We start from the raw sequence: 24,019 nt of genomic DNA, 5'->3' as shown, positions 1-24,019 counted from the left end.
AGATTTTCATTTATAACTTATTTTAATCGATCGATGGAGCGAGCGAATTATGTATCCCAATATAGAATTTAACTCTCGTTTTTGGTTTCTTTTTCGCCTGTATTTTTACATCTGCCACTGGTTGATTGCATCAGAAGGGTCCAACAATGAATGGCACTCTCTAAATAAATGCATTTACGAACACGGTGGTGCAGATGCGTAGAACATTGTGCGCCTATCGCCACTCCACATCTAATGGAAATCGAGTTCCATGACAGGACCGGCACACTACCGGTGTATAAAAGAACTCGGAATGATCAGAGAGCTTTGGCGTTGCATCCGACATTGTGGAAAGGATGCATTTCGGAGGGATTCACTTGCATTACAAGCATCTATCACACTCCCCTCTCCCTTGTTCAGAGGTTTTGGCGGCTGCGGCGCATGTTGAACTTCAATCAAAGTGTATTACCACGCGTTGTGTGCTCGGGAGATGGAGCAATGCATGAGAACCTTGATATTGCGACTCGCGTCCGGGGACATTGAAAAACGAGAGCAAAGCAGAAGCGTTTGAGCGCATGGCGAGGCATGCCTGTGATCGAGATGTACTCCCCAACCAAATACGATGCAACTTGGACCGGGCATACATATACAAGGGATGTTGTCCATCAACCCTGGGACAGTGGTACGTCGCACCGAGCTGTCTACCGAGACACACACATATACACAGGGCCCACGACCCACCAACAGTCAATTCTGTTCGATAATCGATTACTGCAGGTGGACGTCGCAATCATACTCTCCAGCAGCCGCACGAAGGATGCGTCCATAGAATGGAGGAGCGCCGAGCCTTTGGCTAGAGAGCCTATACACCACGGGCAGGAACGCATCATCTCGCCGAGCCGAGTTTGAGAATGTGTCACCCCCGATGCAATGGCAAATTTCGAAACGGAACAAATGGCACCGGAACGGTCGAATGAAGTTAACCAACCAAACATTCCCGATCCACCATCCATACGCACAGCGGTTCGGTACAGCGAACGTAAACTTCATGTTTTAGGCATTTTCTGGAGCAATGGTGGTTCTGTGTGGTAGAGGTTGGTCTTCCGCATCGTCAACGTTGCCCCGGCAGACGGTGGGATGTGTGTCTGTATATGAGTGTACAGTTTTAATTGGCTCTGGGTGGGCTTAATTTCATCGCAGGATCGATTGACAGACGGGCTGTGAAAGTGTATTACCATATCCTCCTCCGTAGCGACATTCGCGCGTACGTGTTACCATTAGATACTGCACCATCGTGGTGGTGGACCGGAAGGCTTTTGAATTTTCCATCCCGAAGTTGGACCAGGGCAGCCAGGACACAGCAGGAGGGATGAAGCACCCTTCAAAATTTATATTGCATCGATTGCAAATCAACAATTCTGCAGCCTCTGCAAAGCCCAGTTCGATCCCGTTGGTGGTGGTTTCCATCTGCAGCGGAAATGATTATCCATGAACACTTGTAGTTCTGCAAACTTTACAACTACATACGCATGTCCTATCAATTTCATTCACAAAGAAGGCACAGTTGACGGGCGTTGGGCTACAAAACTTTCCAACATACTTCCAACTGCCAATGAAGTGCCTTTTTTTGTTGGAACCTAACAATACCAAAGGTACTTACAATCCTTTTTGCTGAGCTAAAGCTTCCCTTCCTCTCTCTCTCACCGCAAAACGGAAACCTTTTTCGTTGGAATTGGAACACGCAGCAGCAAAGGGCACAAAAATTTCTTGCGTCCGCCACTACTCTTACCAGCAAAAGGCAAAAAAGGGCGTCTTAAAAATATTTCCTTTGGGGTGGTACAAACAAACACACAAAAAGAAGAAAAAAATGCCGTACTCACAAGTAAGCAAACCCTCCAAAACCATACTGGGTTGCCTTGGTAGTGTCAGGTCTTACCCGGCTCTTGCCCCAGCTCCATACATCCCGCCGCTGCACAGGCTAAAGGAAGCAAATTGAAAACGATGAAAATATGCTGACTCCTGGGCCCGGGCACACCACACGACCGCCCGCCCATCGCCGATATGTCGCTTAGGTTTCAGATAACGTCGAAGAAGATGAAAAAAGGATATAAACCGAACGGAGAGAAGTAAAAACTCACACACCAACACACAAGGGAGAGAAACAGCAGGACCAGCACAGTTGGGAGAAGGAAGCCCGGAAACGGGCGTGTTGGCAAAAGGAGTTATAAAAGATAACGTTTCCTCTTTCCCCTGTTTGCAGTCCCCCTTCCTTGGGCGGTGGTTAAAGCAGGCAAAAAGAATGTATCCTTCTTCCTTCTTGGTTCACTCCTGAAAATCGGGCTCCGGGTGGGGGTCACACCACCGTTAGACCCGCTCTGGATGGGTGTAACAATTTTCTGGGAACTCTCTCTCTATCTCTCTCGTTTTTTTGCGACCGAAACCTTCCAAGATGAGGTTACCAATGGAACGTTTTTTTCATTTTTTGAACCTTTCTTCTTTTTTGGGAACCTTCTCTGCAACCGTACGAAATGGTCGGTATTGAGACGACAAAAAAACGTAAAAACTTTCAGGGGAGAAAACGGAGATACGTTTAACTTTCCCCCCTCTTCCACTGGTACGGTTTTTGGAGCGTGGAAGGGAGGACATTTCCACAAAGCATAAGCACTGGATAAGACTTTCGATCTCCACTGAGCTGGGACGGTGGTGCTGGTAGCGCGCGAGTTCAATGGCGAAGGAATGCCGAAGTTGGTGAACCGGAATTAGGATCCGAATCACAGAAAACGTCGAATTTCCGAAACGGCACTACCGGGGAGGACAGCGAGTGGGAGTGTGAAGCAGATAAGCAAGGCGATTACTCCCCGAAATGGAAAAATGCGAAAGCATGCGCTGGAAAGAGACGCTGCACTGGGACCGGGGCGACGCGGCGGACAACGATGGGTAACGGCGGCTATCCGTTTTTCCTACCATGGAAGCGATTATAGGTTTTATGATGTTGTTACTGCCTTCACTAAACCTAACCTTTCTCCCTTATCAAGATAGGACCACAACGGAAGGACACCGATGAACAAGGGGAAGGGAGGCAGGATGTACCGGGGAATCACTGAAGAAGACCTCCTGCATCTGCCTTCTTTGCTGTTCTACTGGGTGGGCTTTTTCCCATTTTTTGCCCTAACTTTACCTCCGACCGGGTTCAAACAAACGCTAAGGCGGGCATTCGTTTTCGTGCCGTTTCCGTTTCATTTCTCCGCTCTCACACACACACAAAAGGGGATATTGAGCAGCAGTAGGGCGAGTTTGTTCGAAATGTTGACACCCGCCGCACCAGCACCACCAACTCCACACACCAGCGACGGACGGTCGACAGGCTTTTCTGGGGTTTTGTTGCGGTGCGATCAAATCGGAAGCTCCGTCCCCCCTTTTTCAACCCAAAACTCCATCCTGGAGCTGCTAGTACACCACACTAAAGGGCGCACTTGCAGCTGGATAAAAGTGTAAAGGAAGCGGAAAATTATGTGCTGAAAACCTTGCTTGAAGCCGTTGCTCGAGCTACTTTCCTTCGCATTTCCGTGGAAAAGCTAGCAGTGGAAAGACAACGACGCTGATGATGATGATGATGCTTTTCGGTAGGATATTCCAAGACCGGATAGAGGTTACAGCCAACAGAATGGGCGCGGTGTAGCTGTGTGTTTGGTTGGCAGATAGCAATCAGTGATGGTGTCGCGGTGTGGCTGATGACTTCTGAAAAGCAAACCACCAAGACGCAAGTCCCTGGGGTTGGCGGGGTTACAAGTGGGAACCTTTCTTGCGATGGAACATTTCGGTGGTTTTTGCAAAGATTGGAACGAAATGCTCGGAGGACGAAGTGAATTTAGATCTTATCAGTGAGAAGTAACGGAGATGCGCGGGTTTTCACTTTTTGGATTTCACTTTACTTTGTTGATGCGAACCTCGAAGATGAATGTACAATGTGGCAAAGGGAGCTTTCTTCCATTTCTTTTCAACCTGAAAGTATGATTACGAAAGCTGAGAGGAAAACTGTTCTTTATGCAAGTCTGAGGTTGGATAACTTGAAACACAGCAGAGAATGGCATATTTATATTATTGTTTGGTACATTTCGTTTAATTATTAGTATCAAAATTGCATACATTAGAATACATGTGCAGACAGAAGTTGTACTAGTAGTAGTAGCAATAGCAGTAGAAGAGTTTTATTTTGGATATATGAATTTATAATCTAAATTTTTACATATATAATCTTAGTATATAATGGGTTCGCAATTAGCTTTCTTCATTAATTATTTTCTTTAAAGCAATTGCTAAATTGTTTTGCCCTTGGTAAGATATCATTCTTATTACCAACACACTACACGACCATTCAATTTGTTCCAATTCAACGATTTTGTAATTAAAAACGTGTTCATTTCTAGTCACCCTTACCACAACTCTAGCAACTTATCTTGAGGGCACACAAGAAGACAAAAAATAACAACAGCACTTTTCAAACATTCATCAACAACACCACTGTTTCAACCCTCAGGGCTGGACATTTCTCCAACGCACAACAAGCCCGTCAAAACACATAACCCATCCTACGCACCCATCTCCGCCGCTCTCTCTCTCAAGTGGGAAAGATTCAAAATTCCTCGCCCCGGCTGAATGGAATGGAAAACTGACTGACGACACTAATGGGCCCGGAGCCAGTGCCGTCCTGGGTAAGGGGTGAACATAATCTTCGAGTGTTAAATGATCAAAGCGAAAGGAGATTCATTTACCGGTCCACTGTGTGCAAGGATTTTGTTTGGCTGCTCTGGCTTGAAAAGGAACCTCCGGCTCTTTTACTTCTACTGAATAGAGAAGAAATCGCTTTCAACACCCGGATGTGGTAGTGCCCGGAAAGCAGTAATTTTCTTCCCACTTCACATCCAGCTCAAACCAACCCCTCAACCACTGGTGACAAAACTGGTAACGTCACCAGTTAAGTTCGTTTGACTTTTTTGTGTTGTTTTGGTTTCCTTATCTTTCTGGTTGTATCTTTTTTTTATCCTCCACACTAAAGCCACAGTCTCGTTTGCTAAAGTGTCTCTCGTCTCTTTCAAACAACTTTACCCGCCAGCGGTTGCAAGACTGGATGGATCGTCACTGCGCTCTCCATTTTCCAGCTGCTTCATCAGCGCGCGCGCGCACCCCCGTGTTGTGTCGTGGGAATACTTAATGAATATAAATTCGTTTGAAATGTAATCAGAAAAGTAATTATCACGAAAACGGTGAGCAATGATGCTCGGACGGGTGAAAACGGGCAAAGGCGCATGCTGCACTCCGCCACCCGCGCTGGAATCATCTTGGCGTAAATTTGTCGAATAGGCAAAACATTTGCAAAGCCAGTTGCCGGGCCAGGGAATGCTAGGACGCGCTCTAGCCAGGTGATTCCAAGCGAAGCGGCAAAAGAAAAGAAACAACCTAAATCTTGATTAATGAACAACCAAAGTGAACTGGATAAGTTGCTGATGCTAAAAATATTCCTTTCATGTCGTCCATTGCGGGGATGCGGTTGAAAACACTGTGCACATCAGATGTTCGCGGTTTATACATTGCTAAGTGCATACTTGCACATACATTTAAGCTAAACGGTACGTTCGTAACAGATCTGGATCCACTTTTAAACGAGAAGAACTGGTGCCCAATTTTACCCAATGTTTAGTAAAACAAACACAACAAAAATAACATTGCTTTCAGGTATTAGTTCATGCAATTTACGTAATTGATTCTATACTTACGCCCAGATATGAAGGGATGTATTTTGAAGAACTCACCTGCAAAGAAAGAAATAATATTCTATGTATTTAAATTTCGTTTTAATCACATTAATCTTACAAACAGCATGATTTAAATGTTCGAAAATGCATAGATGAATTTCGTAAGTGCGATGTAATAATATAAGTTACAAGCATAAGCTTCTCAAACTATCCCAATGGTGCATTGCCTGAGTCAATGGCAATAGCTAACAAGAGAAAATTCTAAAAGCGTCGATCAGTTTAGAGAACAAAACCATTTAAAATAACAAGCCGTTTATACAGGAAATAGAAGGATTATGTTCTGTGTTTAAGATAAATAAAAATATCGATTGTCTTTGTTGGGTCTTATTTACTACTATGCCTCCCCACCAAGGGAAAGCAATGGTACATCCAAGCAACTACGAAAGGGACACAAAATCAGTTGCAGAGAAAGGCAAAAAAGTGAAGCGTAACGGAAACTTTCCAGTAAATCGCATACCGAAAGCGCACCCAACAAACACCAACCCAGCGCGGCAAGAGATTATGGATTTAAGGGAAGTGGTGAGTTAAATCCAACGGTAGGGAGGGGAATTTGGTGGAGCAATTCAAAATTGGCAACTTCTGCAAAGAAATCTGACTCCAGTGTTCGCCCGCTGACCCTGGCACGCCCGCTGTGAGTGGCGGCCGGGGAATGGAGGATTGGCAGGGCGGTGGTTGGTAATGCGACGATAACGGAGGACGGCGAAAAGATGGTTGGAAATTTAATTTGTCTAGCAGTTTGCTAAAGTGCCTCCCCCCTTCCCTCCCCCTCCCTAGTTCCATGGAACATTGGGCGCTCGTTTGGCGGGTAAAAGCGGGACGAGAGGAAAAGAGTAGAAGAAGCTACGAAATCACTACGAAAATTCTTTCGAGAAAACTTTCCAAACAGCGCCAAAAAGGATTAGCAGGGGGACGCGGGAGTGATAAATTATTCTAGACCGGCGGCACGGCGATTCGTGCCAAGTGGTGATGACCTTTTTGCTGCTGTTTGGTTCCGCTCGAACACCCCAAAAGCGCTTGTTTTGGGGAAAAATGAAAGAGGAAAGGTGCACAAAGCAATACACACCCGAATGCACACAGAAATTTCTTTAAATAATAAATGCACATCTCAATAATCTGAACGGCACAAGAATTGCACAAGAGTGACACAGAGAGGCAAATAATACATTGAGCCCTTTTAATTATTTTGCCATAACAGTTGATAAATCATGCAGTATTTGTCCATTCCACGCTTACATTAATTGCAATAGATTCTGCTATTTCTTCAACGGGAAATTCAAATTATAATGGACAACGAAATTGCCATGATTAAATTCACTTATTCCTGATATTTTTGAAAAAAATGATATGCGTACTTGATACAAGTATCAAGCACTGATATGATATAATAGTACATAAAAAATAAAATATAGATTAACTAATAAAGACTAGCGTTGTACGCATAAAGTACGAGTGAACGAATGAATGAAATCTTGCAAGTAAATATATCAGCTCAGGCAGTGTTTGAACCAATATTTGCACTAGTGTTGTGCTTCATGAATCTTTCGTTAAGATTCATTCATATGAATCATCAGCGATGAGTGAATCAAATCTCGAATCGAATCTCCAAAGATTTATGAATCTATGAAAGTTCATGAATCTTTAGACATTTATGATTTTTAATGCCGTCGCCGAGAAGAAAACACTTTTGAGAGTAACGATTCTTTTAAATTAAATTTATCTTTGACACATTTTTTATAAATCATCATAAATCATAAATCTTTCCAGAATGATAAATCTTTGAAATTCATAAAAAAAATCATACGTGATTCAGATTAATTGAATCTATTCAAAGAGATTCATTGAGATTCTCGAATCTGAATAAGATACATCCAACATTAATTTGCACCGATTACTGTACTTTATAAACCATTTGGGATTTGATCTAAAGTGATTCGAGGAGAAGAACCTCTGGGAGAGAAAATAGATGTGTTAGATGAATCTAAAAATATTGATTGAATGGAATTGAATTATTTGTTTGATGTTAAAATTTGATGCTCTTTACATATATGAAAAATATCATAAATTGATGTGAGTCTTATGTTCTATATCGAAAATAATATAAAATAATAACGAGTTTTTTCAACCAGCTCTTCGTCCCATCATACCACGTACCCCTCAAATTGCATACTAAACAATTTTGTCAAATTGTCTACTAACGCGGATAAATAGACAGGAAGATTAAAAGGTACACGGATAAATACCTTTCCGCTGTAATTAAAACATAAAATATCGACAAGACAATACTTTCTCGCTGTATGACGATCTCATCTACTATCCTAATTGGCCATTGAAGCATTCTTCATTAATTACATTCATACCCGTGAAAAATCGTTTCACCAAATCATCGTTCTTCTATCCATCCGTCGGCTTTGGTTCCTGTTTACAAGACACAAGCTTACTCACAAAAAAAGAAAACTCCAAACACCAGTCTACCATTCACCCAATGAAGCGAGCGAGTGCTGCAAAAGCAGCAGCATTCGGGAATATTGCTCCCATTATGGCACTAGAAACCGACGCTTTCAAATGTGACCGAAGCGAATGCCGATCGATTTCGCGAAGAACGTTCTCATCCTTCACAGCAAACACCGGCGGCAGCGGCAGCAGCAGCAGCAACAGCGAACTTTCGAGCACTTTTACCAGTGCCACTTGTCGAGAAAATCTCTTTCCATTTGGTTTTAATTAAGCGCAAATTTCCCGTTTCCTGCTTTTGCCGCCCCTCTCCTACAATGCGCACGCGGATGGCGGCCCCCAGAATGGTGGTGAAAAAGTGGCAAAACCGAGGCGTACTCGGGTGTGGAAAATCCGTATCCCTTTCCCCCTACTTATTCGAATCATTGATGGCACGGTCAGAGTTTCATCCCGAGCACTCGAAAAGAATTCATTAGTGGGGTGGGGGAACACCCAACGAGAGCCACAGCAAACGCGGGAAACCGAGAGAACCGAGGAAAGGAAAAATAAATAAAATCAAGCAAAAGGAAAACGAGGGTCATTCAAATAAATTACCGGTGTCTTTTTCCGAGCTCCAGTTTCGGATGTTTTCTGAACGGGAGGGCCCCCTCCCTTCCTCCCGTCAAACCCGCTGCGTAGCCGAACTATAGGCACTGGTTGTTGTGCACGGCAGCTCTTTTTGGAATGCAACCGTTTGGGGTGTTGTTTTAGCAGCACTAGGGGCACCTTCTTTATCCATTTGCAAACGTCCATTTGCATTGGCCATTCATAAGCAATGATTGTAAAATGAAATTAATCAATTTCGACCAGCCAGCTAGTGCTCGAACTGCATCCACTGTGCGCGCGCGTGTGTGGCAGAAAATCTCAAATTCCGTGCCCCTCTCTCGGCGGCGTCGGTATTCCTGGCTGAAAAATAGTCCCACTCGAAACCGTACAACAGACACAACGGGCGCGAACGTGTGGAAACTGAATTTTACGGAGTGAAAAACAATTTTAATCACGTTTGCTTAACTTCATCTCTGCCCTGTGTGTATGTGTGTGCACGGATCGGCTTCAGTTCCGTTTTCGGCCCACTCCACACACAGTATTGGGAAGGCGGCGCCGAACCCTCACCTGCCGCCTCAGGTCTTCTTTCTACCATGTTTTCCACTCCAATAAAAAGCGATTGGAATGAGGAATGGATGGGGGGGAGGGGGGAGAGAGGAGGAAAAACGTCCCTTTCACGCGCCACATGACGGTGGCCGAATATTCACCATTTCGAAGTGATTTCATTTTGCGGATTTCAAAGGACCGACACCTCTCCTGCACCCGCTGCTCTTGTACCTTTCTCTTTACTTCTCCACCTTCTCGATTTTGCCAGATTTGATCAAGGCAACATCGTGCGAAGCGGGAAATCGTTCGGAGTAGAGGGTGGAAAAGCAACGAAAGCAAATCCGGGCAACCACCCCTCGGGGGGTGTAGAAGCGGGTGGAAGCAGCTCCGGGAGTGAGACGTCAGAATAAATGAAAACAGTACGGTGCATAAAACGAGATCATCAACAACCAGCAGAACTGAGGGAGAGTTTCTCCCCAGTTTCGAAGCGAATTCGGTGATCAGAGCAATCAGATTGTTTGTGTGCGTGTACGTGTGTGTGTGTGTTCAGTCGGTGAGAAGGGTTCAACGGATGAGGCAGGGAAGTAGCAGGTTCAAACGACCATACCACTGCCGAGTCGTTTTGCGTTAATTAGCTCTTCAGCACTCATCCGGCCGACCGACCGGAGTGTCGGAGGGATGCCAATGATGAAAATATACGACTAACGATTTGAATACCACCCGGGCCAACCCCAACTAGACGCTATTCAAACCCGAACCAGGGGGTCAAACACGAAACCGTAAACCATCTCCGCAGCACACAACAACCCTTCGGAGGCGATCAGCCAACACACATTGACGCGTGTGACCACGAGGATACAATCAGTACTTCTCCTGTCCGGTCCAATGAGAAAGGAATTGATTCGAACCCCGATGTACAGAGGGGTTGTTTCTTGTCCTCTGCCGTCCTGCAAAACCTGGGGTGGAAAATTCGAATAAAATGGGACCCAAATTGCTAAAACGCATACGGTGATTAAACGAAATGTGTGTTCTCGGCGCACACACACACACTGAGCCATAAAATCTCGCAGAATTCGTTTGAAAATTTGCTAAACAGCCTTATGCGTTACAGTGTGTTGCAAGTGTTGATGAGTTCGCTTTGATTTGTTGTTACAGATATAAGAAAATCAATAGCAAACCTTTGAATATTGCTTCATAATTTTAAAACTAGAACTAGATTTCAAAGCATACAATTTAAAAATATGACCAATAAAGATAAATGTTTTTTTAAGATACTACACTTTCTAGACCAAATGCTATGAAAATTAAAATTATTTCAACAGCAGCTTTTCTTCATTAGTTCTATGTGGATGCCATTTTACAACACTTTTTTTGCAATTATTCTTTCTGATACCCATTTACAAGTTAAAATATATGCAATGGCGAAGAGAGAAAAATCGGCTTTTATCAAACATGTTCTAGTAAGTCACAGTCACAATTGCTTGACATGGTACTCTTGCCCCCAGTGCTGCTACTTATGCTAATGCCGCTACATTTTGGCATATTTTTACGTTTTCTTATTGAAAATAACTAAAAAAAATCTCCATTGCAATCATTGCTTACACTTCGATACAAAAGTTTCACTGATGTTTACAGCAAGCATAACAATTAAAATTTATAAAAATATGATTTATAGAAAAGTACAGTTCTTTTCCATTAAAAAACCCTCCCTTAATGCGATTGAATTCATCACAATAGACTTTTGTCTGTCAATCACTGTACAACTTGTGACGCAAAGGGCGTAAATAACAGGTCGTCTCCTAAATAACTTCCCCTTGTTAAATCGACATTCACCACACCACAAGACTCAAACACACGCGCACACACACACACACACGTGTCCGGAATTGTGCAAACCGACAGCGTCGTCCGTCAGAGCGTCCGTGGCGTGTGTCCTCTCCCAGGACAGCCAAGCCGCCTTCGCCGCACATATCCTTTTCCGTTCGATCCCTTTGGGAAATGAATGACTTTATCGGTGGCTTGTGTTTGAATATGCTGCTCAGTACACATCAAGGATGACACAAGGGACATTACAGAAGGCGGAACCCAACGCGGAATACATTCCGCCGACACCGATTTCGAGATCAGTCGATGGAATATTTATTGCCAAATTTCACGCCATTGCCAATGGCTGCACACACATGCTTTCGCGTGCGATTCGATTTTGCAACATTCATTCCCGCTCGCGTAGACATCTTTATGTGTGCACTGTTTTATGCATTGTTTTGAATATATACTCTTTTTTGTTGCTGGCATAAATTGCCATTTGTCACTAGCAATCGACACGCAGATTAAAATTGTATGCATAATGCAACGGCAGATAATGAAGATTGTTATTCTTCATTTGTATGGTAATTATGAAATTTAATACCATCACACTCACGCAGACACCACCAAGAGCCCCCTGCATTTTTTTTTTATTTTAGTGTGATTTTAGTGTTCCTTCCGAACAGAAGCGCACATTGACACATTGGAATCCTCCTCCATCTCCTTCCCCCCTTTTGCTCGCATGTTGCCAGTTAATAATTCAGCCAAAACACAATCATTTCCCATCTACATAATTGCATCCCGATCAGTGCTAAAGGCCAAAAACAACCCCTCGTCCCTAGTCCCCCCGAATGGCGTGATGAATCCACACAGCTTGGCTTATTCTTTCTTTCCCTCTTGGTTCGTGTTCCGCAGGGGGAAATTCGATACGGCAATCAAGTCGTTACATGCGCTGTATCTTCCCCCAGCAAAACCAAACGGCAAGGGCACAGACGTACACAAACACACAAACACATGGTCACATTTTCGATATTGAAATTGTGGCCTTATTTATCCCCTCGTTCAGCGGACCGTTTCCCAGTACAGTGCTCGTTTGCCCCTCGCCACTCTAGCCACGCCATATACACGGGGTAAGGTGACGGACGCTCGGGGAGCACTGGGCGGGTGAGAGATGCCATAATGCACATCAAGCCGCCGGGATTGTAGCTGGGATTTGCTATGACACGGGGAATTATCCTGACCGACGGTGGTCCCGTGGGGACAATTCTCGAGGGGGAAAAACGGCCCACTCGTGCCCTTTCTCGAATGTTTGATGATGATGTTATGGTCGATGACATGTCCCCCTGGCCGTAAGTGGAAAATATGAAACGCAGTCCATCACCTGCCAGTTGCGAAGGGTGGAAAACGGAACAATATTCCGCGGCCGTGTGTGTGGGTGACAATTGTAGGCTGATTGGCCTACGCTCCGAGGGGTCGAGCTGATGCAATATTGACAAATTTAGCATTCCATTGTTTTGTTATTTGAGCGGTTAATTTGATTAGCACGATGTACGTACTGCTTGGGTCGGAGCAAAAAAAGCGGCCGGAGAGGATGTAACGTAGCTGCATCTTTTTATAGAACTAGTACTGTAGTGCTGTGCGTTAATTTAGCGAAACAAAATGAAATCTCACATTATGTCGTCACAAACCACATTTAAAAAATAATGATTGAAACGAAAGGATTCTTAAGAATATAAATAAAAAAACAATGTACATCCTTGCTCACCACAATCCTTGAACCATAAGTTCAAAACCACACCACCCACCAATGCTGCTGCTAATTACTTCATTGGGTCGCACGAGAAAGAAGATGAATACTCGTTCGAATGTGCTCACCAACTCTCCCCGGGGACTATATTTCCCCCGACACAGGGGGCATGTACTGCCAGCGAAAGCGTTGGCACCGTCGTCTCAACAGTTTAACAGCGTTACCATAAAACCAACTCCTAAAAACCACACCTCGACTTTCCTACGCTCGGTAATCTCATGCCTCCTGCTACAAACCCACCGCACCACCACCATTGGCTAAAAAGTTTACCAACGCCAATTTAATGCTTCACCGTCTTCACCGTGGCACTGCCTTTACAGGGACGGCGGCCAAAATAAACACAACAAAGAACAACACACTCCTACAAACACAGAAACCGGCAGCGGCAGGCTCTTGCGCCTACATTTCCGCCAAGTTAACTTTCTCATCCCTGTGTGCGGGTTGTCGTACCATCATCGTGGGTGTTTGCTACAGTTTTCCGACACTAATCGAGGCTGCAACATTCACCGCTCTGGTGGGGGGGGGGGGGGGGAGGGGAGTCCTTCTTCTTCCATCGCACCGTACACAAACGGATCGTTTTTAAAACACTAAAGGACTTTTTAGACACTGGCCTACTACTGCTATCCAGTGCCCAAACAGTGAACAACCAGAGCAGAGAAACCGGACGGCATACACAGCACACAAAAAGCGGCCGGAAAATGCCCCCCGGGGGAGAAAATTAAACGACGCCAAAGCGAAAACACCTACGAGAACGACACCGAGGACGCGACGATGACAATGGTTAAAACGACACTCGGGGGTTCGTCTCCGTGCTAGACCCACGAAGCATGAAGAAACATAGAACCTTCTTCCCCCCCCCCCCCGCGGATACCCGGACAGATTAGATAATAAACGAAGTGAAATTAATTAGCTTATCAACGTGCCCGGAATGGTTGAGCGGTTTGGTAAAACCTCCCCGCCCGGGTGGATTAAAAAAAGCCAGCAAAATGACAACAACGGAGAGTGATGGTGGGTGACGTTGGCGCTTACGGGAAAGGCTACAAAGGTTAGAGCCTTTACCAGGGTAAACAAACGGGGAGTTCATGCAGCAGTGGGAACGACCTATGATTTGTCGAAGTAATAAAAAAAATCAATTAAAACTTGAAGAACAAGAGAAACACCAACGTCCAAATGGTAATACAAAATTATTTAACTAATCTATCGTTCTTAAAATGATACTGAAGGTCCAAGATTAAGAGTTTGTAGCATGTTACAGTGACGCTTCATACACACTATTGATGGGAAAAATTAAGTTTTTGTCGGAATCGACTCCGGGTAACTCCACAGTTTTTTGGAATCGATTCCGGATAGTAGATACTGAATGAGTTTCCGGAATCGATTCCGGAATTGGTTTCGGAATCGGTTTCGGAATCGGTTTCGGAATCGGTTTCGGAAATGAATCGGTTCCGCAATCAGAATCGACTTTCGAATCGGAAATGCCTCCTTAATTAGAATCGGCTTCCAAACGGAGTTAGTTTCGGCATCGCCATAAAAATAGGCATTTGGATCCAATCATACTTCGTATTGAAAACCAAAAATTCCAAATTTAATTGTAAAAGATCCATTCTTATGGAGATTCCCGGACTGATTTCGCTTTTAAAATTTCTTTTTTCAATTCAAGAACTTATTCACATTCCGGAGCTAATTCTAATTCTGGAGGCAATTATGATTCTGTTATCGGGGCAATTATGACCAGGGAATCGGGGCAAATTGCAATTCCCTGGTCAATTCCGATTCCGTGGCCGATTCTGATCGCGGAATCGATTCCAGAGTCGACTCGGGGTTCGGCTCCGGAGTCAACTACGGAATCGGCTCCAGAGTCAATTCCGGAATCGGCTCCGGAATCGACTCCGGAATTGGAATCGATTCCAGCATCGGAATCGACTCCAGCATCGGAATCGTCTCCAGCATCGGAATCGACTCCAGAATCGGAATCGACTCCAGCATCGGAATCAGCACCGGATTTGATTCCGAACACGGAATCAGAATCGAGAAGGTCCGATTTCGAGCTCCCACCACTAATATACACCATTGTTACGTTACGTTTGCCATAATTCCCTAATTTGAACATAAAAAAGCATATCAACAGATATGAAGGTGCAGTGAATAGGATAAACCAAAAGTTACTGAGATTCGTTGCGTTTCGTTATCATTTACGATTATACATAATATATTTTGGAGAAGGGGGCTTCGCACAACTGTCCTGTCCTGCTTTTCCCAATAGTGGAATTATGCGAATGATTGCGGTTGATTCGACGAAGTACCGATTGACGAGTCTGTGACGAAAATGGCGATGAAATTTCCCTTTCCCAGCCATACCATCATCATCATCATCAGTAGCGTCAACAACAACAACAGTACCATCATCGTGCAAGTATAAGGCAGGAACTCTTACACAGTTATACACACGCCATGCCATTTCAGGCGTATCTCTTTCGCCTCAAGTGGTGCATGCCGTGTCACTTGTTAGACGGTTTCTTAGCAGCGTCTGATAAACTCTTGACGTGAAACAACTTCCTTTCCTTTCCTTTCCTTTCCACAGTGCTGATCTCCACCTATCACATTCCCATCCCGCTGATGTATGCTTGCGGTTTTACATTCCACCCGTGCCGGTTCCGGTGGTTCAAGCCGCCGCCCCAAAGCCCCTGTCCACTCTATCTCTTGACATTGGTGTTTCTTGTGTCTAGCTTTTGGAGGCTCCTTTTCACGCCGAATACGCAAGACACAGCAGTTGCAGCCGCGCACCAAACACCTTTTCACCTTGCGTCTTCTCCAACACACCCCCCACACATACAACAAAAGTTTGGCTTTCGACAGTTTGTGGTTCGGCTAGCCCGTCCCACCGCAATTCCCTCTGCGCCGCGCGTCTTGCTTCGCCGTAAACCCGAAACATCTAACAACTTGACGATAAACCAGGATCTTTCCATTTTCTTACCCCCTTAGCAGCGTATCACGGAAGTTTTCGAAACTCGTCCTATGTTGGGACGAGTCATGTTCTCTCGCGCGCACGCTCTCTCTCTCTCTCTCTCTCTCTCTCTCTCTCTCTCTCTCTTTCTCTCTCTCTTCCTTACAAGAATGTTTCGGTGGTTGCGGTACTACCAGCAGCTCCTGTTCCCTGATTCTCAGTTGCGCAGCCAGAATCCTTTCGACGTTTTGAAATTTAACCACTCGCCACTAGCACCACCATCACCACCATCACCACCCACCTTGCACCATCCTCAAACATCAACACCAACGGCAATCACTATAAGTTCTTCTTTTCGGGTTGCGGTTTCATGCCATCAAGCTGTGCGACGTATGCGGTTTGCTATGAACATCAAGTAGTGCGTAGCTTTATTTAAGCTTTCCTCCTTAAGCACACAACCTTACGTACACTCATGCACACATGTACTCATGTTTGTTATAATATAACACGCATTTGGGATTGAATACATTCCAGAATGGAGCCTTTACGGTGGATTTTCTGTTTTTTTCGTGCATTTACAAGTGGAGTTCATCGCATAATTTGAGGGTAATTTGATACGTGATCACGACGATGCCCTGAACTCTTCTAGGTGATTGAAATTTCAAGAAAATTCACTCATTAATAAAATGAGAAAAATACATAATTGGACCACATTTGTCGCAGATAATTGATAAATGGCTACATGTTTGTGCTTTGGAAGAAAATAAATTAATTTTGCATGTGCCTACGACACAACGAATGAGCATTTGATTGCATTTTTTCCGATCGAAAAGTTAGCATGAAGTGTTGACATGGTGAAATAAATTGCTCATTAATTATAAGCAGTAAGATGCCGCACATCAAAAGAGATTATTGTTCATACACATACTTTATGCTATTGAAATCAACACCAAGGAGTGTCCACTTTGCTGCTCGATAAAGCAGTTCAAACTTTATCCCATTCAGCCGAGTGACAGCAGCTTCGATTCCTTGTGAATCGCACCAATATGGCCAACTAGCCAACCGAAGCCGCCCACCTAAAGCAAAGTGGTTTATTTCTCCATTTCTTCCCCAATAACCCCCTCAAACCGACACCATCCTTCCTTCGACAGCAAAACTTTGTCTGTTCTGCCTTTGAATACACAGTGATGAGGAGCTTCCCACCCATTTTCACCACCGACGAAGCAACACACGCTCTGTCGCTTTTGTGGAAAATCTGAAAATCCATCCACCGCTCACCTCGAGCGTTTGTCTCGAGCACAGCAAATCCGGTTGATTAGGATGCTGGCGTACCAGATGATGAGGTGGTGGTATGCGAGAAAAGCACGACGAATTGTTTCTCCGGCCAAAGCGCGGAGAAGTGATTTCGCGTAGGACGGCCAAACGCAACCACACGAGGGGGCAGAGCGCCGGGCGGGGAATGTGGGATCAACGAAAATCAACCTGAAATGCCAACGGAGGGAGGAGTGGGTGGTGTTATTTGGGGGAAAACCTCATCATCACTCCCGAACTGATGCCCCGCGATGGCGACTGCCGTGCCAGAATCGCGCAAGGGCAAATGGAAAGGAAACGGAACCGTCGGGACAAGCTTTGAATATTTAATCACCTCGGGTGCCGCACTGGGTGGTTTGGCGCTCTTGTGCGCTCTTGTGCTTGTGCCCGGCCAACCCGACCCGCGGCCCCAACATCCAGAAGGAAAATGGTTGAACGGTTGAAAGTGGGAATGAAAATTTGTTTGAAATGAGACACCACCTACCACCACCCACATCGCGGGGGAGGACGAAATGGCAAAAGGATCTCGATGGCAATCTCTTCCCATTTCCGAGCGTACAGGCGGAGGGGAGTAGAGTGCCGGCAGTATGCAAATTCTCGGTCGGAGGTGAAATTAACCATACAAATTAGAATAATATACACCGACGGGCGACGGAAACGAATATAAAGGACGAGGTTGGTGAGCGCCAAAATGCACGAAGAGTCGTCGTGGACCCCGTGGAGGGGGGGGGGAGATTGTGTGAGGAAAAAGTACCCAAAAACACCAAAACCGGAACACACTCGTCGCTTTTCGCCAGGCCGGGAGAAACGTAGCTTTCGAGCGCCCGCAAGCATTTAGACTTTCAGGCGGCTTTGGTTCGCGCGGATCGAGTTTGTGTGACGGACGACGTGCAAATATCGCGTCGTCACTAAGCAGGTCACACCACACACACCACACATACCACACACCACACACCCCACACTCCGTCAACGGCAGAAGGATGACGAGGAACCGTTACGCTACTTTAGACGACTTCATTTTCAGACGAATTATTTTTCCCTCGCGCTGGTTGAGGTGACAAACGTGGGCAAGGCAAGCTGTTCGTGAAATATACGACCAGTTGACAGGCGCAACTGATCAGCTGTGTTTTTACCAGTTTCTTTTTTCATTAAATTCAATTAAACTCAATACAATTTAATTTTATTTTATTTACTGATCCAACAAAAAGTTATAGTTTTCTGTTGTTTACTCTAAGGAGACTATGGCATTGATTTTATTTAATTGCACGTTAAACCATTAAAATGTTGTCTTTGAAGGCGAAACACGATTTTCTAAAGTAACAAAAAAAATATACTGCGAAAATGAAAAAAAGCAATTCCAAATATGTTTCAGTAATTAAGTGCCCTCCGGCAATACAGTTTCTGCTCGAAAATCTTCATCTTGCAATCTGCCTTCATGTGAAGGAGGAAATTGAGCAGCAAAAACCTCCACTTGTTAATGATTACCATGAAAATATTTGCCGACATCGCGAATAAAATGGTTTAAAATTAACGATCATTAAAATTAACCATATTCGTTAAAAACTGCTCGACATTTACATCGCGAACTTCGGGGAGGTACTTAGAGTCTTTTAGTTAACTGCTTTCATCTTTGTTAACAATTGTATAATTTTAGGCAGGTCGTTTCAGGCGAGAGAACTTCAAACTATCAAACAGGAGCTGGACCCTTTATTTATAGCAACTGCAACAAACACGTTGAATGAAACACTTTATCATTCTTTCAAAAAGCATTATTTGACATAAAACTGCTTTGTTAAATAAATTAACAAAAATGTTAATCCGTCATTTAAACTAGGCCGACGTTAAACAAACGGTCGTATTGTACTGCTCGATTTTTTTACTGTTTTTTTACTGTCGTTAACTGTTTTGACGATCGTTTATTTTAACAAGAAAGAACAACAAATTAATTCGGTTGAACCAAAATAAACTTTAAGCTACTGTTAAAATGTGCTCATTGCTTCGTGATGCCGGCTATTGCTTGCAAAGGATCGCGGTCCTTTTTCCGGCAGTCGTGGGGAAAAGATTCGTGGCCAAAGAATCGTGTGAGGGCATCTATTGGCTTTCCAAAACCAACCTTTGCATAGCATAAAAGATAATCCAATCCCAGTTTGTTTCTCATTTCTAAAATCAAGAAAAAAAGGGTTCCATTTGTCTTTTCCCGTCTATTAATGAATGTGATTTGTTGTTCACTTTCCTTATTTTTATTATAATAAAACATTCGCAAAAAGCGCACTGTTTTATTTGTTACTTGTTCTCTTCGTTCAAAAACCTTATACGTTATTGGCCAAATTACTTTTTTTTAACAACCGACACTGTACAATGAAAGACAAAGCCCTACCGCATGCATTGAACAGTACACAGTGTTAATATAACCCTTTTAACACAATTTGGCTTCCACTTGATTTTGACATCAAAAACACATCATGCACAATAATGATGATCTACACCTTGCGTACATGCGACATTTATTTCCACACTTGCAACTCCCCATTCAACAGTGTGGCTCATTTCATTACCACCAGACGACACCTACACCTTAACCCTGCCCACGTGACTATCACCAAGTCAACCAAACCGACCGATAAATAATTACGCACCGCGGTGGTGAGTGCCGAGCGCGGGAATGGAAAATGTAATAATTTAATTACCATTTTGCTGCGGCATGGAATGGGCGGCATCGAATGTCGGAATGCGCAGCAAACCATCAACCACCACCAATACTATCTCTCTCTCTCTCAATCTCTCGGGCAACAGAGCTCGCGCCCACTGAATGTTGGCCGCAAATCAGTAATTATCAATCATTCATCTGACGTGATTGCCACATTATTTCTCATTCGCTTGCCCGACGCTTGCAACGACGATGATGATGATGATGATGAAGGTGACAGAGTCTGCTAAAGTGTGTGGTTGGGTTGCGAATGACGCGAATGGTGGATCATCGGATACCCTTGCTGTGACGAATGGAACTGGTTCCAGTTTCAAAAGAATGCATTGTTAATAGTGCTGTCTCGCCGAACAAAACAATTTAAACATTGAAGTGAACACAGATTTTTATTTGTAACAAGAATTATAAAAAATCGTTTCAACACATGTAAAAAAAACCGTGTTCCAAACGACTCAAAACAAGAAAACAATTCAACACGACATGTTTTTTATTCTAGAATTTAAAAAAAATATATCAAATTTATGCCATAATGCATTGTCGCACAATGAATTATGCATTCTCCATTTTCATATGATTTTTTTATACGCTTACATTTTACCTCCTTCGTGCCCTACAGATATTAGACGGACCGGAGTGTGTTCGGATTTTCTTCTCAGTCTCATAGCAATGCGTAAAACCTGTTATGCGATATTTCTACCAACACCGATCTGACTTGGCCAGAGAGTGCAGAGAGATGAGAGTTCGAGCTTCGAATTAATTTGTGACGATTTTACACACACAGTTTCTCCTGCCCGCGACCAACAAACTGGTCCTTTTACCGTTCGTAGGGCTTCCGACCACTATCACCATGAATTATGATCGCTCGTTGTGTTTCGCGACTTTGTTGCAGCGCCATTCGATCTAATTGACTGGAGTGAACACGAACGAACGCGGACGGGCGCGCGAACGCAGCGTTGGCCATTTTAATTGCCAGCTGCTTTTATTGGTTTTTAAGTAATTTATTCATTCACTTTACAAAGCGTCATGTTATGTTATTGCGTTCATCTCATGCTCACACCCTTCGTACGTCCCCGTACGCGCGCGGGACGGCCTGCAATTGCAGCGGAAAATGCATTGCAGCAGCACTTCGCGCGCGGCTGCCACACCGTAATTGGGTGTATTAAATTAAACTGGTGTGAAACGATTAATGCCACAACGGTTGAGTGTTTGTTTGTCCGTTCGATTACGTGTATGGGTGTGTATCTGTGCGTGTGTCAGTGCGATGGTAGGGGTGATCATGTTTTGCGCTACGTGTGATCCGGTTTTGTGGTGGTTTTCCTTTTTTCAAGCGCATACTGGCGGGCAGGCTTGTTGAGTGAACTAATGGAATAGCGCAAAGTCGGCTGTTATACCATCTTTCCCCATTGCCTGATTGATGTGGCATCATCACACTCACCGCGAAATAGTATCTATTTGTAGTGTTTAAAATAGTTTGATGTTTCATCAATAGGCGCTTATCACACAGACCCACGAATGTGGGAAAACAACCAATTTAATTATTTTTGTGTAATAATGGAAATTGAATTTTCAATGTTTACAGAACAATAAAGTTCTAAACAACAGACGAACAAGATATTGATCCGTGTAGTTTTAATAAAAGCACAGGGATATTGCAAAGCAATCAAAATAACAAAACGTCACTCAAAATAACGAGTACGTTCACACCCCTACCAGTACACCTCAATTTATCGTGGTTACGCCCAACATTCAATTCACAGTGTAGTAACAATTGCGACAGATGTATCCGATGATATCACAAACACTATTATTGTGACATCAATGACAAATGTAGTAAATACAATGTAAACAGTTCTACAAACATGTGTTGAGGCCAGATATCTAGCTTCTCGCTATTTGTTTAATATATTTATTTAGAGTAAAGGGATTTTGCTATTCAATTGCAAATTTCGTTTTAACCAGATCAAAAATAGATATTTTTGTTTGAATTGCATGACATGATAACATGATCTTTCATGTTGGTATAATTCCTAAAAGGACGAACTCGGAGAAAATCGTACCAAACCTGGCACGACATGTCTAGACCAGCGATCGGCAAAGTACGGCAGGCGAGCTTTGATTTCGACATGGCGGCTCTTAACCGTTCATATGTTTCATATGTATTACTTTCCCACATTTTTAATATTGGCTAATCTATTTAACTCTTCACGGGGAACTCCGCGAACATAGTTGTAAAAATTATCTCCTTCGGTCGCGAAGTTTGTCTAAGTCTAGTCAATTTCACAATCCGGGAAACTTAAGGATAATTCACATATATTTTTGTATCGTTAATATGGCAGGCAAAACACATACAATAAATTTCATAAATAAATTAGATTGTTAAAATGGTAAATCAAATATCAGTTATTGTACATTTTTCTTAATTACAAAAAACGAAAATTAATACGTTGGACACCCCCAACTACTCATGAAAACATCCTTTTAACCGGTTTATATTTCTAAGGATTTATTGCCAAAAATTCAAATCTGGCAATTTTGATGCTTTGAGAGTAACGGCTTTACTACGTACCTTTTTGCGTAAACATAATAAACATAAGACAAAAAAGAACATGTTTTACCCTTTGAACAGTCAAAGTGAATACCATCTAAAATTACGATAAAAATCATTTCATGAAAGTCGCGGGCGACAATGTTCGGTAATAACGTCTAAATCACCAAAAATTTAAAAAAAGAACCGTTCGAAACAAATCGAAGCCAAAACATGTTGCGCAAAAGCAATCAATAACTAACACATTTACACCATCAAACAATCGTACCTTCCTTCAGGCGTCATGTCATTATTTTCTGGATTTGTCAACAGATCGATTTTCAAATTGTTTGACAAACGACTACATTGTGCTTGCGCTATCGTACTCCACGATTGCGCCCTCTGTGACCTGCCAACAAAATACACACAGGAACGAAGCGACAAAAAAACACACACAACTCTACATAGTTGCAGCGCCATTGTGCCATCCATCAGGAGCAACATCTCGGTGGGAAAGTCAATAGCTATACACACTGCAAGCAAAACAGTTCTGCGCGAACTCATTACATTGTAAGCGCTGCAACGTGAAATGCACTTTCTTTTTTATCCGATATCTAGCCTCCATGCAGTAACGCAAAAGCACAGTTAACGAAACAAAGCGGATAGTTGAATAACCCGCCGCAGTCAATTTATCATCATTCCCAGAGCTGACGGCGCCTGACGACGATGACTCAATTTGCCTGCTCTACTACGGTACCCACCCGTTCGCCGGCACATTAACCACCACTAACCTCCGCCCCCACCCCTCCCCTCTTCAGCGGTCTCCCAAAGTACCTATACTTGCGGAATGCGCATTGTGCATCAATTGCGGTAAATACCAGCCACCTAATCATCTGCGTTCACACAATTCCAGAAGCTCTTTTACTGCTACGAGTAGCAGGGCGCCACCCTCCTCCCCTCCCCTCCCTCCCCACACTCTCTAAAAGCTCGCTGCTCAGCCATTTTGCGGTCACCCTTCGTTGTGTGCGCAAGGCAGCGCAAGAAGGACGCGAGGGACGACGGGCGAACACCCGAGATTGAATGCCCCGGCCGACCGAGTCCGAGGGGACGTCCCGATCGGGTGGAGAATCATTTAATTGGCGAGAAGCATTACGAAATAATACACCACCTCCCCCCCAACCCATAAATACACACACACACAAACACACTCTACGATACTCAACCGGATTGCATTGTCGGGTTGGGCGAGCAATAGGGAAGGGAGATGCGATCGGAAGTGTCTGAGCATCATTAGCATACCATGCATGCAATTACGGTGCAATTGCACCGGACAGGGTGAAGCATTGAGGGGGTGGAGGGGGGGGTGCAGCTGGGTGAACAACTTAAAGCGTCAGGGCGTCAATTATCTATGCACTTGGTGCAATTTGCAACGGGCCGGGAAATGAGCAAGCAGTACACAAAAAAAAAGTAAAACAACAAAAACATTCAGCTAACCTTAACACCCCCATCCTCCCCCCTTACATACTAGGGTTGTGCCACCACAAACCACTCC

At 43.9% G+C, this 24,019-nt stretch overlaps 1 protein-coding gene across 17 annotated transcripts in view; it reads right to left on the bottom strand.

Moving 5' to 3' along the window:
* LOC121589001 (protein groucho-like) overlaps window positions 1-24,019 on the bottom strand; it is a 193,981-nt gene that overhangs the window by 112,150 nt on the left and 57,812 nt on the right. For 16 of the 17 annotated variants that reach the window (XM_041907508.1, XM_041907517.1, XM_041907526.1 and 13 more), the window contains exon 3: window positions 5,754-5,789. The exons of the other annotated variant lie outside the window; for it this stretch is intronic. In XM_041907508.1, the coding sequence (XP_041763442.1) occupies window positions 5,754-5,789 (36 nt within the window). The remainder of the gene's footprint in view (window positions 1-5,753; window positions 5,790-24,019) is intronic. 17 annotated transcript variants of the gene reach the window in all.

Source organism: Anopheles merus, chromosome 2R (assembly GCF_017562075.2).
Source record: "Anopheles merus strain MAF chromosome 2R, AmerM5.1, whole genome shotgun sequence".
NCBI classification, from domain to species: domain Eukaryota; kingdom Metazoa; phylum Arthropoda; class Insecta; order Diptera; family Culicidae; genus Anopheles; species Anopheles merus.
This window is presented reverse-complemented; position numbering and strand designations above follow the sequence as displayed.